Source organism: Artemia sp. Qi Xiang Cuo, chromosome 13 (genome assembly GCF_049724085.1).
Source record: "Artemia sp. Qi Xiang Cuo chromosome 13, ASM4972408v1, whole genome shotgun sequence".
NCBI classification, from domain to species: domain Eukaryota; kingdom Metazoa; phylum Arthropoda; class Branchiopoda; order Anostraca; family Artemiidae; genus Artemia; species Artemia sp. Qi Xiang Cuo.
The window spans coordinates 48,393,116-48,407,298 of record NC_142806.1 but is presented as its reverse complement, the minus strand read 5'-3'; the positions used below and the strand labels follow the sequence as shown (position 1 = coordinate 48,407,298).

Genomic DNA, 14,183 nt, shown 5'->3' with positions numbered 1-14,183 from the left:
TATCCACTTGAGTGTTTTCAATAAATTTGGAATTACTCCCTTCTCCATTGATAAATATATTAGGTGCACGAGCACAGGAAGAATGTACACCAGAATTTATCGAAGTCTTCAGGTTAACACCATCTAACCCGGCACTGTTGGATCCAATCGAGCTGACGATCTTTGTTAATTCATATGAGTCACAAGGACGAAATTCCATTTCCGTTCCCTCGCCCCTCCCATCAGCACACGAGTTGCCACCAACAAGAGCTTGGGAATTTCTAATTTCCGCTTGTATCTTCGTTCCAATGTGACTAAAATAATCACCAAACTTGTCACACAGCTCTTGTCTATCCTCTACAACCACTCCTTCGATTTCAATTCGAGGGTCTTGAGTTCTCCAACACCCGCTAACCAGTTCATTAATAATAACTTTCCAAAGTGCTTTTCAGATCTGCTTTATTTTCCTCAAAAAGTGCCGAGTAATATTGTTTCTTTTTTTTTCTTTTCAGTGAGTTCGCCATATTCCGAAGCTGTTTAAAATGAGCATTGTCTTCCTCCTTTGAAGATCTCAGATAATCCTGAAACGCACTGTCACGCTGTTCAAGTAAGTTAACTAGCTCTTCCTCGGCCCATGGTTTTTTCGGCATATTTGGTCTCTGTCTGAGTGTCTTCAGTGGACAAGTTTTGTCAAATGCAGTAGTTATAATGCTACTAAATTGCTCCAAAGCATCACAGGGGTCATCCTAGTTCAATACAGATTCCAAATATGTTGTACTTATTTCTTCTTTAAACTTACGAATGTTTTCAGGCTTAATCTCTCGAACAATATTTTTTGCTTTTTCTGGCGTGACACTTGTAAATCTAAACTAAATACCACTGGAAAATGATCAGATGCCGAATTCACTACAATACTAGAAAAGGCCTTTCGGATATACTTTGAAGAGACAAACACATTGTCAATCAGGGTAGCAGAGTGGTCCGTGATACTATCAGGAATTGTTACAGCGGGAAAAAGATAATTAGAAACCATAAAATTTAAAAAATCTAAATTAAAACTACGTGTAGATAAAAGATCAAAATTAAAATCCCCCATACATATTAACTCTTGCTGCGACTTCTGAACTATCATTAGAAGACTTTGGAAACCTTCTGTGAATTCCTCATACGACGCTCTTGGAGGTTTATAAACTACTGATAGGATAGTTTTTCTCACACCAAGCCTCATACCAAACTCAATTTCAATAGAAAGTGTTTCTACCTTACCTTCTCTCCAGACATCAAGATCCTCCCTGGGCTTCCATTTAAGTGAATCACTTACTATTAAACCGAGTCCGCTGCGGTTCATTGAAGCTCTACTCCTCGTGGTAAGCTGATAGCCCGGAAAATTAAAAGACGAGAGAGGACTATCCTTACTCAAAAATGTTTCACGAAGGGCCATAACATGGAGATTCCTACATTTCAAAAGAAAATCAAATAACTCATCATACGAAGAAGTAAGGTGGCAGTTCCACGAACACGCATTAAAACCAGCATTTTGCATAATTCCAAGATAAGAAGAATCACAATATTTACTAAACTGCAAAGGTCTATAACTCACTGTAGACTCTTCATTCGCCAAATCCGAAAGTAAATAACTATCAATATCAAACGGGCAACTTTCCAAATGGCTCAGCCTCGATGTGGTACCGATTGGTACATCACACATATTTATATCTAATAAACACTTTCATAACTTGCATTGTGAAAAAAAAAATAAAAAAAATAAAATAAAAAAAAATAAAAAAAAGTAAAAAAAAGGGCAGCTGGGCTCTCGGAACAGATAAATAATAATATATGAAAAGAGAACAAAATATTGACAAATAATAAACCAAAACTACAAAATCACCACAAGCAACTAAAAGCAATCCGCCAGTCACCGAATCCTGCGAGCAATGGTGTCTGTTGGGAATTTTGCAAGGATTAGCCCACGATCAAACCAGACATTTCACACTCCAAAACTATCCCTTGCCGTATTCAGAATGTTCCGACGGTGTTTCGTTAGGGCCTCAGAGACGAAAATGCCAGACTTAGCAAGTTTAGTTTTGCTCTTGAAAACTTTCTTTGCCATTTCGCTGCTTCTCAATTTCACAAACACCGTTGCAACATCTCTTTGGCCTTGTGCAGTAGAATTATTTAAACGGTAGCGGTAAATACTCTGAATGTCATTTTGTGAAAAACCGGTGACTTCCATTTTCTTTGTTATGATATTCATAGTTGTTGCTTTCAAATCTTCACCCGGTAACTGCTTCATACCGTTGAAAACTAGGCTATCTAGAAGCGTTTCTTGTTCAAAATCATCTATTCTACTTTCCATCTGTTCCACGCGATTTTCCAACCCTTGAACTTCTGCTTTCAAACTTTTGTGTGACTCTAATATGCTCTGAAACTTTGGTGTAAACTCAAGGGACACTGAGGCATAGATTTCACTAATTATCATCTCGCACGATTGCTTTAGAGAATCCCCACTTTTCTGTTGTTTATCCCCGCACTTTTCTAAAACCTTCTCAGTAATTAATTCCATCATTGATTTTGCGTTGCAATTTCATCCTCGCTAGCAACAATTCTCTCCAACAGCTGAGATGACGAGCTCGCTGGCTCGCTGATTTCAAGCGAAGCGTACGATTTGCTTTGTTTGTAGATTTCGGGAGAATTTTTAGCTTCTTCAAACGCAAGCTTTGCTCCTTTTCCCGGTTTTTGCTCCTTTTCCTTTATATTATCTTCATACAGTACTAAACTTTTTTTCAGTGAGCCTAATTTCCTTGTGATCTCCGTAGCAGAAAACAATGAAGTTTTCTCGGCCTTTGCTATCTTTAACGATCTGCAGGACTCTGACTGGCCATAACGGGAATCCTTGGAAATGAGCTAGGGCTAAATCAAACTGTTTAAAGGGCATCTTGAAGACACAAACGAGAAAAAACCCAAAATCACTTATCTTTTACTGAGCAGGCCTACGGATGGCATTGGCGATCACCTTTGTGGCCGGTGGCCCGATGGACCGTGGAGACCTGCAAACGTTTATTCCAGCGTACTCTGGCATCCACAGCAACAGTTATAATATTATCCAATTATCCAAAGCAAATTTTTCACTGCTTTATACAGTATTGTACACAATTTCACTTGTTGCGCAATGAAATAAATATCCAAACAATAATCCTCTTTGAAAACTGGCTAAACAATATAAACTGGTTTAGATCTTAATAGGTCAAAGACTGAGTCAAGTCTGTCATCCTCAAAGACATTAATTTCTGAACCTTTCAATTACGTTGAAAAAAATGGCAATCTCAAAATTTTGATTGGATGTGTTTGGCGAAATGTTGGGTGTGAGAGGGGAGTTAGTTGCCCTCCAATTATTTTCGACTTTTAAAAGGGCACTTCTAATTTCCAATCGAATGAATCCTTTTTGAAGTTTCTAAGACAATTCCTTCGATACGAAGTGTCCTGGTCTAAAAGAAAAAAAAGAATATATTGTGCCCACATCACTCTTTCTTTAGGCAGCGCTATTGCGCTGCCTATGATTTTATTAGTTGTTTCAGAAGTGGCTAAGATCAGTAAATGCTAAAATTTCGGTCTTTCTAAGCTGCAAGATTGATATTGCTTGGCTCTGTGATACAAATACACGGTATTGCGAATGCCAAAGTCAAATTATCCTCCTTTTAGGTGTCGATAATGTAGTCTTTTTTTGAAATGACTCGTTGTTTTTGCATTAACACAAAAGCCGTTCTTCATTCTATGATGTATCCACTTAATTAATATATACTGTATGGAGTAATCAACCGTGCTAAATTTCTGATTACCGAGAATAGTCGATAGTGTTAAATATAATAATCGATGACACAGCAAATCTTAAAATAACAGAAAAAACGTACAGGATCCTAGATTCAGCCATTGGGCTTGCACAGACCGTAGGTGAATATTAATCAGGATATTCTCTATACCTTATCTTTGACGGTGTTGCAATACCTCCAAGATAGGTAGAAAGTAAACTCCACTACCTTAAGAAAAGCTCGTACGTTGGTTCGTATAGAAAGGACGCTTGTATAAACTTCAGAGAGGGCTCAATTGATTGAAAATAGAAAGTTCTAGTTCACTTTTAAAAAGTCAAAAGGTTGTAAGTTATGCCCTGGGGGCATATAAGATTTTTATAGAAAGTTTTTTCGCAGAAACTTCAAAAAGGACTCATTCAATTGGGAATTGAGAGGGTTAGTTCCCTTATTCATAGTCAAAAGTTATCGGAGAGTGAATGCATTCTCACGCCCATCATTTCTCCGAACACTTACGATCAACATTTTTATATAGCCATTTCGTTGAACGTAGTTGAAGTGTCCGGAAATTATGTCTTTGAGTATGACAACCCCCCTCCCCCCATACAGCCCTCAGTGCTAAGGCTGCATGTTTTACCCTGGGGGCATGTAAGGTTTTTACAGAAAGTGTCTATAGAAAACTATCGTCAAAACTATCGGGAAATGATGGGCGTGGGAATGCATTCACTCTCCAATCACTTTTGACTATGAATAAGGGCACTCACCCTCTCAATTTCCAGTTGAATGAGCCCTTTTTGATGTTTTTACAACACTCTATAAAGAAACCGAAAAATCTTTTTATAAAAATCTTATATGCCCCCAGGGCATAACTTACAACCTTTGACTCTTTAAAAGTGAACTAGAACTTTCTATTTTCAATCAATTGATCCCTCTCTGAAGTTTATACGAGCGCCCCTTCTATAAGAACCAACGCACGAGCTTTTCTTAAGGTGGTGGAGTTTACTTTCTACCTATCTTGGAGGTATTGCAACACCGTCAAAGCTAAGGTATAGAGGATATCCTGATTAATATTCACCTACGGTCTGTGCAAGCCCAATGGCTGAATCTAGGGTCCTGTCCGTTTTTCTGTTATTTTAAGATTTGCTGTGTCATCGATTATTATATTTAATACGATCGACTATTCTCGGTAATCAGACAATTAGCACGGTTGATTACTCCATACAGTATATATTAATTAAGTGGATACATCATAGAATGAAGAACGGGTTTTGTGTTAATGCAAAAACAACGAGTCATTTCAAAAAAAAGGACTACATTATCGACGCCTAAAAGAAGGATAATTTGACTTTGTCATTCGCAATACCGTATATTTGTATTAGAGAGCCAAGCAATATCAATCTTGCAGCTTATGAAGACCCAAATTGTAGCATTTACTAATCTTAGCCACTTCTGAAACAACTAATAAAATCATAGGCAGCGCAATAGCGCTGCCTAAACAAAGAGCGATATGGGCACAATATGTTCTTGTTTTATATATATATATATATATATATATATATATATATATATATATATATATATATATATATATATATATATATATATATATATATATATATATATATATATATATATATATATATATATATATATATATTTATTTATTTATTGAAAAACCCGTCAAATCAACATACAACAAGACGGAGCGCTTAAAAGAAAAAACCAGAAAAGGAATATAAAAACTATAACAAACTGAACCAAAAAAGAAACCGAATCACTGCTTCACTGAATGAGCAGATGGGACCATTCATGTTGATATCGGTGTATTTTTCTATTGCTCTTTGATATTGTTCTAATGAAGGCGACGCCAGAGTCTGTGACTTGATAATTTTCAATCACATGCGAATTCCTATACGACGGAGGTAGACGAAGCAAATGCTTAGTAAAACAAAAATAAATCACTCTGAGTTTATTCTGGTTATTTTCAGTGAGAAGTTTTCAGAAGGGCGTGGCATATAAAATGTGCGGAAGAGCGATGGTGTTATACAAGCTTGCTAGAACCAGCCGGTTGAATCGGAGTTTGCAAGATACAACTGAAACATGAGACGCTGAAATTCTTTGTTTAAGCTTTTCGAGAAGAAGTTTTCGGGCGTGAAGGATAGACGAACCTATGGGTGAACCTAGATAAATGAGGTGATACACTGGCTGGACAGAGCTAAAACCAAGGGCAATGGTAGGAACACGAAAATCAGTTTTCCAATTGAATAGGACGATTTCCGATTTTGAAGAGTTGAACTGAAGTCCAGCTTTATGAGATTCGACTTCAAGGATTTTGAAGATATCAATTGCACGCTGAAGGGTTCGGCTAAGATTCAGGATGTCGTCCACGTAACATACCAAAGACAAGTTAGCAGATAACAGAATCAGCGAAGATGGACACTGATCTTGTGCATCAAGGACATAGTTATCGAAAAGGTCAGGAGAGGTGATTGCTCCTTGACGCGCTCCTTTCTTGACTGGAACTAGTAGGGTGCACGGAATGGGGGTCAAGCCCTTGTCAGGAGGTAGCTTCAGTCGGATTCGTAATCTAGAATACAGATTCCTGAGAGAACGAATAACAGCTAGATTGAACCCACGTTGACCGGCCTTCAAAAGCATCACAGCATGGATTAGAGAGCCAAATGTACGTCTAATGTCATGTCTTGTCCAAGAAAGGCTCTCTCCAGAGCATTTAGCATCTATCAAAACATTAGCAATAACTGTCAAGGCATCAACGCACCCAGCTCTTCGCTTTAAGCCGAACTGATACGGAATAGTGTAGCACACTTTTTTGAGCTCCTGTATAAACAGTAACCCGAAGAGCTTGCACAGTGACGTTGCTACAGTTATCGGACAGAGTGCTATACATTGAATTTTAGATTTTCCCTTTTTTAGAAATGGGAGTCAAATCTCCAATGCAGAAAGAGGCAGGAACAATCCCTTGAGAGAAAATCATCTGCATAAGCAGAGAGAGATGTGCCACGAGAAGTTTACCTCCGTGTTTCAAGTGGATCGCACTGACTTTGTCAATGCCCGATGATCCTTTCCATTTGAGTCTACAGATGGCATCTTCAACAGAGCGGGTACTGACGATAAAATCTTCATCGGGATGAGAAGATAGAAACTGATCTAAGGCAGCCTCGTAAGATTGTTCTATGGAGGGGTCAGGATCTGAGAACTCCGATTCGTAATGGGCATACCATTCATCTTCAGGGATGTCAGCTGTGGATGGTGAAGAAGAATTTTTGCAGAACGAGAGACAAACTTGAAGATTATATTTCTATCTTGTTTGGCAGGGGCAGAATAATGATTGACTAGATTTTTCCGATGCCAATCCAGGGCCTTAGAAAACTTTAACTTCGTGAAAATCCGTATGCTGTTCACAATACCCATATTCAGACGTCCACACTCTTTCCAAACTGAAAACCAAAATTTAGCTTGACTACATGAAATGACGATATCTGGATTTGACGACCACCCGGAAATGATTCCTTTACGAATTCGTTGCAAAGGAACAGCTTGTTTTTCTGCGAAGCGGAGAGCATGGCAGATTTCTGCGCATAATATATCTAGACAAATCGAAACCTCTTTTTTGAGGTAACTGGAGTGACTTCCGTAGGAGATGAAATGGGACGCTGATTTTATTCAGAACTAAATCTACCGACTCGATGATTTAGGCTTGATCAATTTTCGAACAGTTACGACGGAGTCAAGGTGCTGCAGTAGAAACTGGTGCGGTTAGGTGGCCAGAACATGGCATATTGATAGAGCAAGTTATGGGAATATGATCAGACAACTGATAATAACCTTTACTATATCCGCTCGCCAATCTGACGATACTACAACGTGGTCCAGGTTGAAAGTTCGCGAGGACGTGTGAACATACGTAAAATCGGACGATTTATCTAAAACACACAAGAAATCACTAAATAAGCCCTTAACTAGTGTTGTACGTGGTGAAGCTTGAGAATTCGGCTCAGACAGATTACAATTAAAGTCACCAGCTATAATGCAAGGTAAACCTAAGTGTCGAATTTTGTCTATACATGAACCTAGTTTTTCACAAGATAGCGCAAATTTACACTCAGATTGGTCATTATTGTAGTCTGTGGGAAGATACACACTAATACACACAGAACAGTCCACTCTCACAGCTAGATAATAATCATTTGCTTCGAAGATACTAGAACGGAGAGCTGATTTCACAAACGTAATAAGTCCACCCGAGGGTCGGCCTCTATTGTTCAGCTGTCTAGTGGGTACACAATAAGTTGTCATATCCTCTAGCGCAAGTATGTTCAGACCATGTTTAGTAACAAAACGTTCCTGGAGACAAATCACACTAAACTCAGAACGGAGGCTTTCCAGAAGCGGAAGTTTATTAATAAAAGAGCCGTTTATATTACACGATAGAAGAGTTAGTAAAGAGGTCATTAGTTCAAGGGGTAATAGTTTTTTCGGGCATATCATACAATAGCAAGTATGACCCTGCTTCTTGCAACCAATGCAAAAGGCTGCCTTCTTACACGGGGTATCGGATGTAGATTTGTAATCAGCGGAGCCGCATTTGGAACATAGTGAGTCGTTCTTACAATCTGCGGCTAGGTGACCGATTGCGTGGCAATTAAAGCAGGGCCGAGGAAAGAACACGAACTCTTCGAATGGAAAACGTTCATATCCGATTTTCAGAGACGTTGAGTAAGGTATTAAGGTTATTTCGAGTCGGGAAGCAGACTTTAAATGTTCGAGACTTGTAAAACCGTTGGGTTCTATTGCGCTTGGGGACTAGCTGTTTTAGACTGCTCGTCTAGATCCTCCGGCACTCGTATGATCGCAGCTAAAAAAGCAGGTTCCTTTAGAGAGATGTTGCGACGGTATATATATATATATATATATATATATATATATATATATATATATATATATATATATATATATATATATATATATATATATATATATATATATATATATATATATATATACTCAGATTTTTTAGACTGAGTTGGCTCTAATCTATTTTCTAGGAAAACCTCTGCCCGTTTGATACCTTGGATTAAATGTTCAAATAACGTAAATGTTCAAGTGTCTTATTGTATTATATCTTATGATAGTATTCTTATAATTGTTGATTCTCTGGACAATTACTCCCAGTGGCCTATTTATAACAAGACCCTGTATCGCTGTGAGTTGGATAAATAAAAGTATTATGTTATAGACAACCTCTCTACAATCTTATCTAAGCTTCTCGATTAACACCAGTCGGCACACCCCAAAAGTGATTGGTCTAAGGCACGCTACCAAAGTATACTTATCTTAGGACTGTAATTATACGGCCTGTAAAGGGAGTAATAAGGTATCATCTATAACCTCACTACAACAGCTTTTAATTCACTTTACCACATCTGGTGGCAGCGTAGGGATGTTATAGCCAACTTCTCTATAATCTTATTTAAGCTTCTCGATTAACACCAGTCGGTACGCCCCAAAAGTAATTGGTCTAAGGCACGGTACCAAAATTTACTTACCCTAGGACCGTAATTATACCCCCTATAAAGGGAGTAATAAGGTATCATTTATAACCTCACTACAACCACCTTAAAATCACTTTACCACAGTTGTAAGTTATGCCCAGGGGGCTATAACCTATATATAGAAAGGTTGGTCGTATAAACTTTGGGGGGGGGGGGGGTGGCTCATTGGATTTGCAATCAGAATTTTTAGTGCCCTTTTTAAGAAAAAGAGTGATGGGAGGGTAGATATCCCCTCCACACCTCGTATTTTCCCGAAATGCATCTGATATAAATTTTGAAATGACCATTTGTTGTCGTAGAAACTTTGAAAATAGCTTATTCGGTTGAAAATTGAAAGGGCCAGTGCCATTTTTAATAGTTGAAAGTGATTGGAGGGCAACTAACTCCCCTCCCACGCCCGCCATTTCCCCAAACACATCTAATGGAAATTTTGAGATAACCATTTTGTTCAACGTAATTGAATTGTTCGAAAATTATGTCTTTGAGGATGACAATCCCCCCCCCCCGAAAAGCCCTCAGGGCAAGATTTGTAAGTTATGCCCAGGGGCATATAAGGTATATATAGAAAGGGTGATCGTATTAACTTTGGAGGTGACTCATTGGATTCGTAATCAGAAGTTCTAGTTCCCTTTTTAAGATTCAGAGGGATCGGAGGGTGGATACCCCCCCCCCCCCACACCTCGTATTTTCCCGAAATACATCTGATGGAAATTTTGAGATGGTAATTTGTTTTCGCAGAAACTTCGGAAATAGCTCATTCGATTGGAAATTGAAAGGGCCAGTGCCCTTTTTTATAGTCGAAAGTGATTGGAGGGCAACTAACCCACCTCCCACGCCCACCATTTCCCCAAATAAATCTAATCAAAGTTTTAAGACAGCCATTATGTTCAACGTAATTAAAAGGACCGGAAATTATGTGTTTGAGGATGACACCCACCCCCACCCCCTTCAGCCCTCAGGGCAAAGTAAGTTATGCCCTGGGAGCATATAAGGTGTATATAGAAAGGGTGATCGTATTAATTTTGGAGGGGGCTTTTGGGATCGGTAATCAGAAGTTCAAGTCCCCTTTTTAAGATTCAGAGTGATTAAAGGGTGAATACCCCCCCCCAACCTAGTATTTTCCCGAAATGCATCTAATAGAAATTTTGAGATGGCCATTGGTTGTCGTAGAAACTACGGAAAAGGCTCATTCGATTGGAAATTGAAAAGGCTAGTGTCCTTTTTATTGGTCAAAAGTGATTGGTGAGCACCTGGCCCCCCCCCCCCCTTCCTCCCATCCCCATCGATTCCCAAAGTATATCTAATCAAAACTTTGAGATAGCCATTTTGTTCAGTGTAGTTGAAAGGTCTGGAAATTATCTCTTTGACAAACCCCATACCTTCTCAAGACCAGAACCTAATTTGCACTTTACTGGTATTTAAACCTCTCGTGGACTTATCAGGAGACCAGAAAAAGGACGCGTTCGTTACCTAGGGGTTTTAATTGACGAAAACCTCTCGTTCAGACACCACATAGCAAGTGTCGAGACGAAGCTTTCAAGGAACCTTGGAATCTTGAGGAAACTCAGTCACAATTTCCCTAAAAAAATACTGATCCTGATTTACAATGCAGTTATCAAGCCGAAAATTCAATATTGTTCTACAATTTGGCAATCTAATTTCAAGACATATTTACAGAGACTAAACTCACTTCACAATACAGCACTTCAAATTGTAGGCCCATCACCGAACAGACTATCAATGGCAACACTTTACAGACTATCTTGCACCGTTTTTTGTTTTAAATATTTTTTCAGGAACACTCCCATCACCATTTAAAGGCTTATTCACACTAGTATCACAAATCCATAGTTTAAATACACGATCTTCATCAGACATTTATATACCCCCGACACCGACAGCTAGGTTAGAATTTTCTCCTAGAATTGCGTGTTCTAGAGAGTGGAATTCCCTTCCGCAAGAGCTGAAGTCATATATGTCTATTTGCTCCATTATAAATAATGTGAAAAAATATCAAAAAGATTAAATATTTATTTACTAGATTTATTTTATTATTATTAAGTTTAGAATTTTTCGATATTATTATTAATTATCATATTTTAGTTTGATACTTCAAGGGAAAAACCAACTAAGAGAAAAATCTCAAAAAAAAAAAAACGAGACTGTGGCCAGTTGAGAGAAAAGAAAAGAAAAATGCAAAACAACGCGGATATTTCGCCTGTATCAAAACAAGGCGTTTTATTCACGAAAGAAAAACAAGAAGAACAGGATAAAAAAAAAACCAACATAAAACTAAAAACCAATAAAACCACCACAAAAAAAAAAAAAATGTACAATTGGCGCAAACTGATCCACGTAGGGAAAAGATGCTATTATAGAGTTACTTCAGTGAGGACACCAGAGTAACAGATATCCGCGTTGTTTTGCATTTGTATTTTCTTTTCTCTCCACTGGCCACAGTCTCGTTTGTTTTTTTTTTTTTTTTAGATTTTTCTATTTTTTGGTTTTTGTCATGGCTGGTTTTGTTGGTTTTTGCCATGACAAAAACCAGTTACTCTGGTGTCCTTACTGAAGTAACTCTATAATAGCATCTTTTCCCTACGTGGATCAGTTTGCGCCAATTGTACATTTTTTATTTTTTTTTGAAAGGGTTTGCTCAAAGTTGGAAAGGGGGAAAGGGTTTACTCAAAGTTTTTTTGGGGGGTGGGGTACACAAAAAAAACTAAAAACGCATAAAAAAATTGTTTATATCCATTTTTTTTACGTTTTTACGAGTCAGACAAACATTTCAGGGGGTTAAGCCCCCCTTAACCCTCCCCCCCACCCTGGGTACCGCCCCTTGCACTTCAATAACAGCACGAGTGTTTGATGCCCTTTTTAAGAGTAACAAGAGATTGGAGGGCGAGCAGCCCAACTCTCAAGCCCATTAATTTTCCAAACGCATCCAGTCAAAATTTTGAGACAACCATTTTGCTCAACATAGTAGAACGGTCCAGAAACTATGTCTTTATGGATATAAGGCATGTCAACCCCCCACAATTACGCAACTGGCTCATTATGCTTTAAAACTAAATTTTGCTTTAAAAGAAATCAAAAGGCATTTAGTTTATGGTTGCCAATAAGACACCTCAGCAATATATCGAGAACGACTTGGAGTATTAAGTTGAAATTTTCGAGGTTATTGACAATACTATTTCAGCTCTTACAATTTAAATAAATAAAAAGAATGTAAACGTGTCCTGGCAGTCAAAGAGCATATATAGAATCCTTTGGGACTGATATTAAGTTTTATTTTTCAGGTCAACTTCAGAAGCTATAAAATTAAATAAAATAATATTGTTTGTGTCAGGATTAAAAAATGTTAAAAGAGTTTCTCCAACATACAAATAGCAACCCATGCTATGAAGTCTTATAGAAGAAAACTGAAAAGATATACAATACTAGTTTTTCCATCAAAAACACTATGTCAATAAAAAAAACGAACAGAAATTATTTAAAAAAAAATTTTTTCATGACAAGTTGTTCGAAGAAAAGTAAAGAGCTCCATTAAGCCAAGATTGAGCAAAAATAAAGTCAAGTAATCTTCGAAGCGTAAAACTACTACAAATCACTATCACTAAATAAATGAAACTCGAAACGAACAGGAAATTACAATAAATAGCCGAGTCAAACTCAAAAGGAGCAAAAATTAACATGAGAGGGCTGATAGCTGAAATTTGTGCTTTACTGAAAACAAAATGCGTTTGAAGAAATTAAGAAATTAAAGAAATTATCAAAACCTTAACGAAGAAATGTCGGTATATGTCAATTAAACTGACAATCCAAGGTCATTTGTTTATTTTGTTTTTCAGTAAAGCGCATATTGTTTTCTGGTCTTGAGAAGGCATAGGGGTTATCAGCCCTACTTATGTTTATTTTTGCTTGTTTTGAGTTGGTCTCGGCTATTTATTGTAATTTCTGTTTTTTTTTAGTTTCATTTATTTATTGATATTGATTTGTAGTAGTTTTACGCTTCGAAGATATTCGGCTTTATTTTTGCTCATTCTTGGCTTAATGGAGCTCTTTACTTTTCTTTGAAAAACTTGTCTTGTGGAAAAAGTTTTTAAAATTAATAACTATTATAAGATGGACTAAAATAGATTATGGTTAAATAGAACATTATGAAAGACATAGAGTAACTTATTCTCCGTCCCATTGAATGCTTAAATTGACATTCAAAATTTGGAAAAAGCAAAAGTCTTTTGTTGCTGGTCAAAAGCTAATTTTTTTTCATACGATGTCAAGAAAGAAAACCTACCTTTCCATCAGATCTTCTATAAGCTTCATAGATTCTCCAAGAATTTCCAGGTCCAGCGGATCCAATAAGTCTTCCCATCTCAAAGTGCTGATCAAGAGGATTCTTATTCAGTATATTTGAGTTATTATACTTAAATCTAGAAAACATTTTGATTGACTATATATCTAACAAGAAACACTTATATCCAACTTATTCAGAATCCATCAGTCGTCAATCTATTAAACTTTCTAAAATAAAATTCAATGTTTTCACATATTTGATTTTTACAAAAATCAAACCAAATCCGCGTTGTAACCTCAGCAACAGCGAATTAAAAGCATGTATGTTATCGATAAGACAAAATGAAACTGTTCTTTAATTCCATTCAAGGTACTTGGCTCACCTGTTGAGGGAAGACATCGGGGAAAAGAAGAAGCGCATGACGCCAAAGGTCTTGGAGCAGCAATTATATAGTAGTCATGGATCCTCTATGTTAAGAATTGATTAATGACATTTCTTATTCCTGTAAGAAGGATTGAAAAAGAGAGACAG

General features: G+C 37.4%; 1 protein-coding gene across 1 annotated transcript in view; it reads right to left on the bottom strand.

The window, feature by feature from the left end:
* The window catches only part of bma (SCY1-like protein bma), a 431,463-nt gene extending 417,501 nt beyond the window's left edge, over positions 1-13,962 (bottom strand). The window contains exon 1 of the mRNA XM_089099020.1: positions 13,653-13,962. Within this exon, the coding sequence (XP_088955146.1) occupies positions 13,653-13,799 (147 nt within the window). The 5' untranslated portion in view covers positions 13,800-13,962. The remainder of the gene's footprint in view (positions 1-13,652) is intronic.
* Positions 13,963-14,183: the final 221 nt, after the last annotated feature.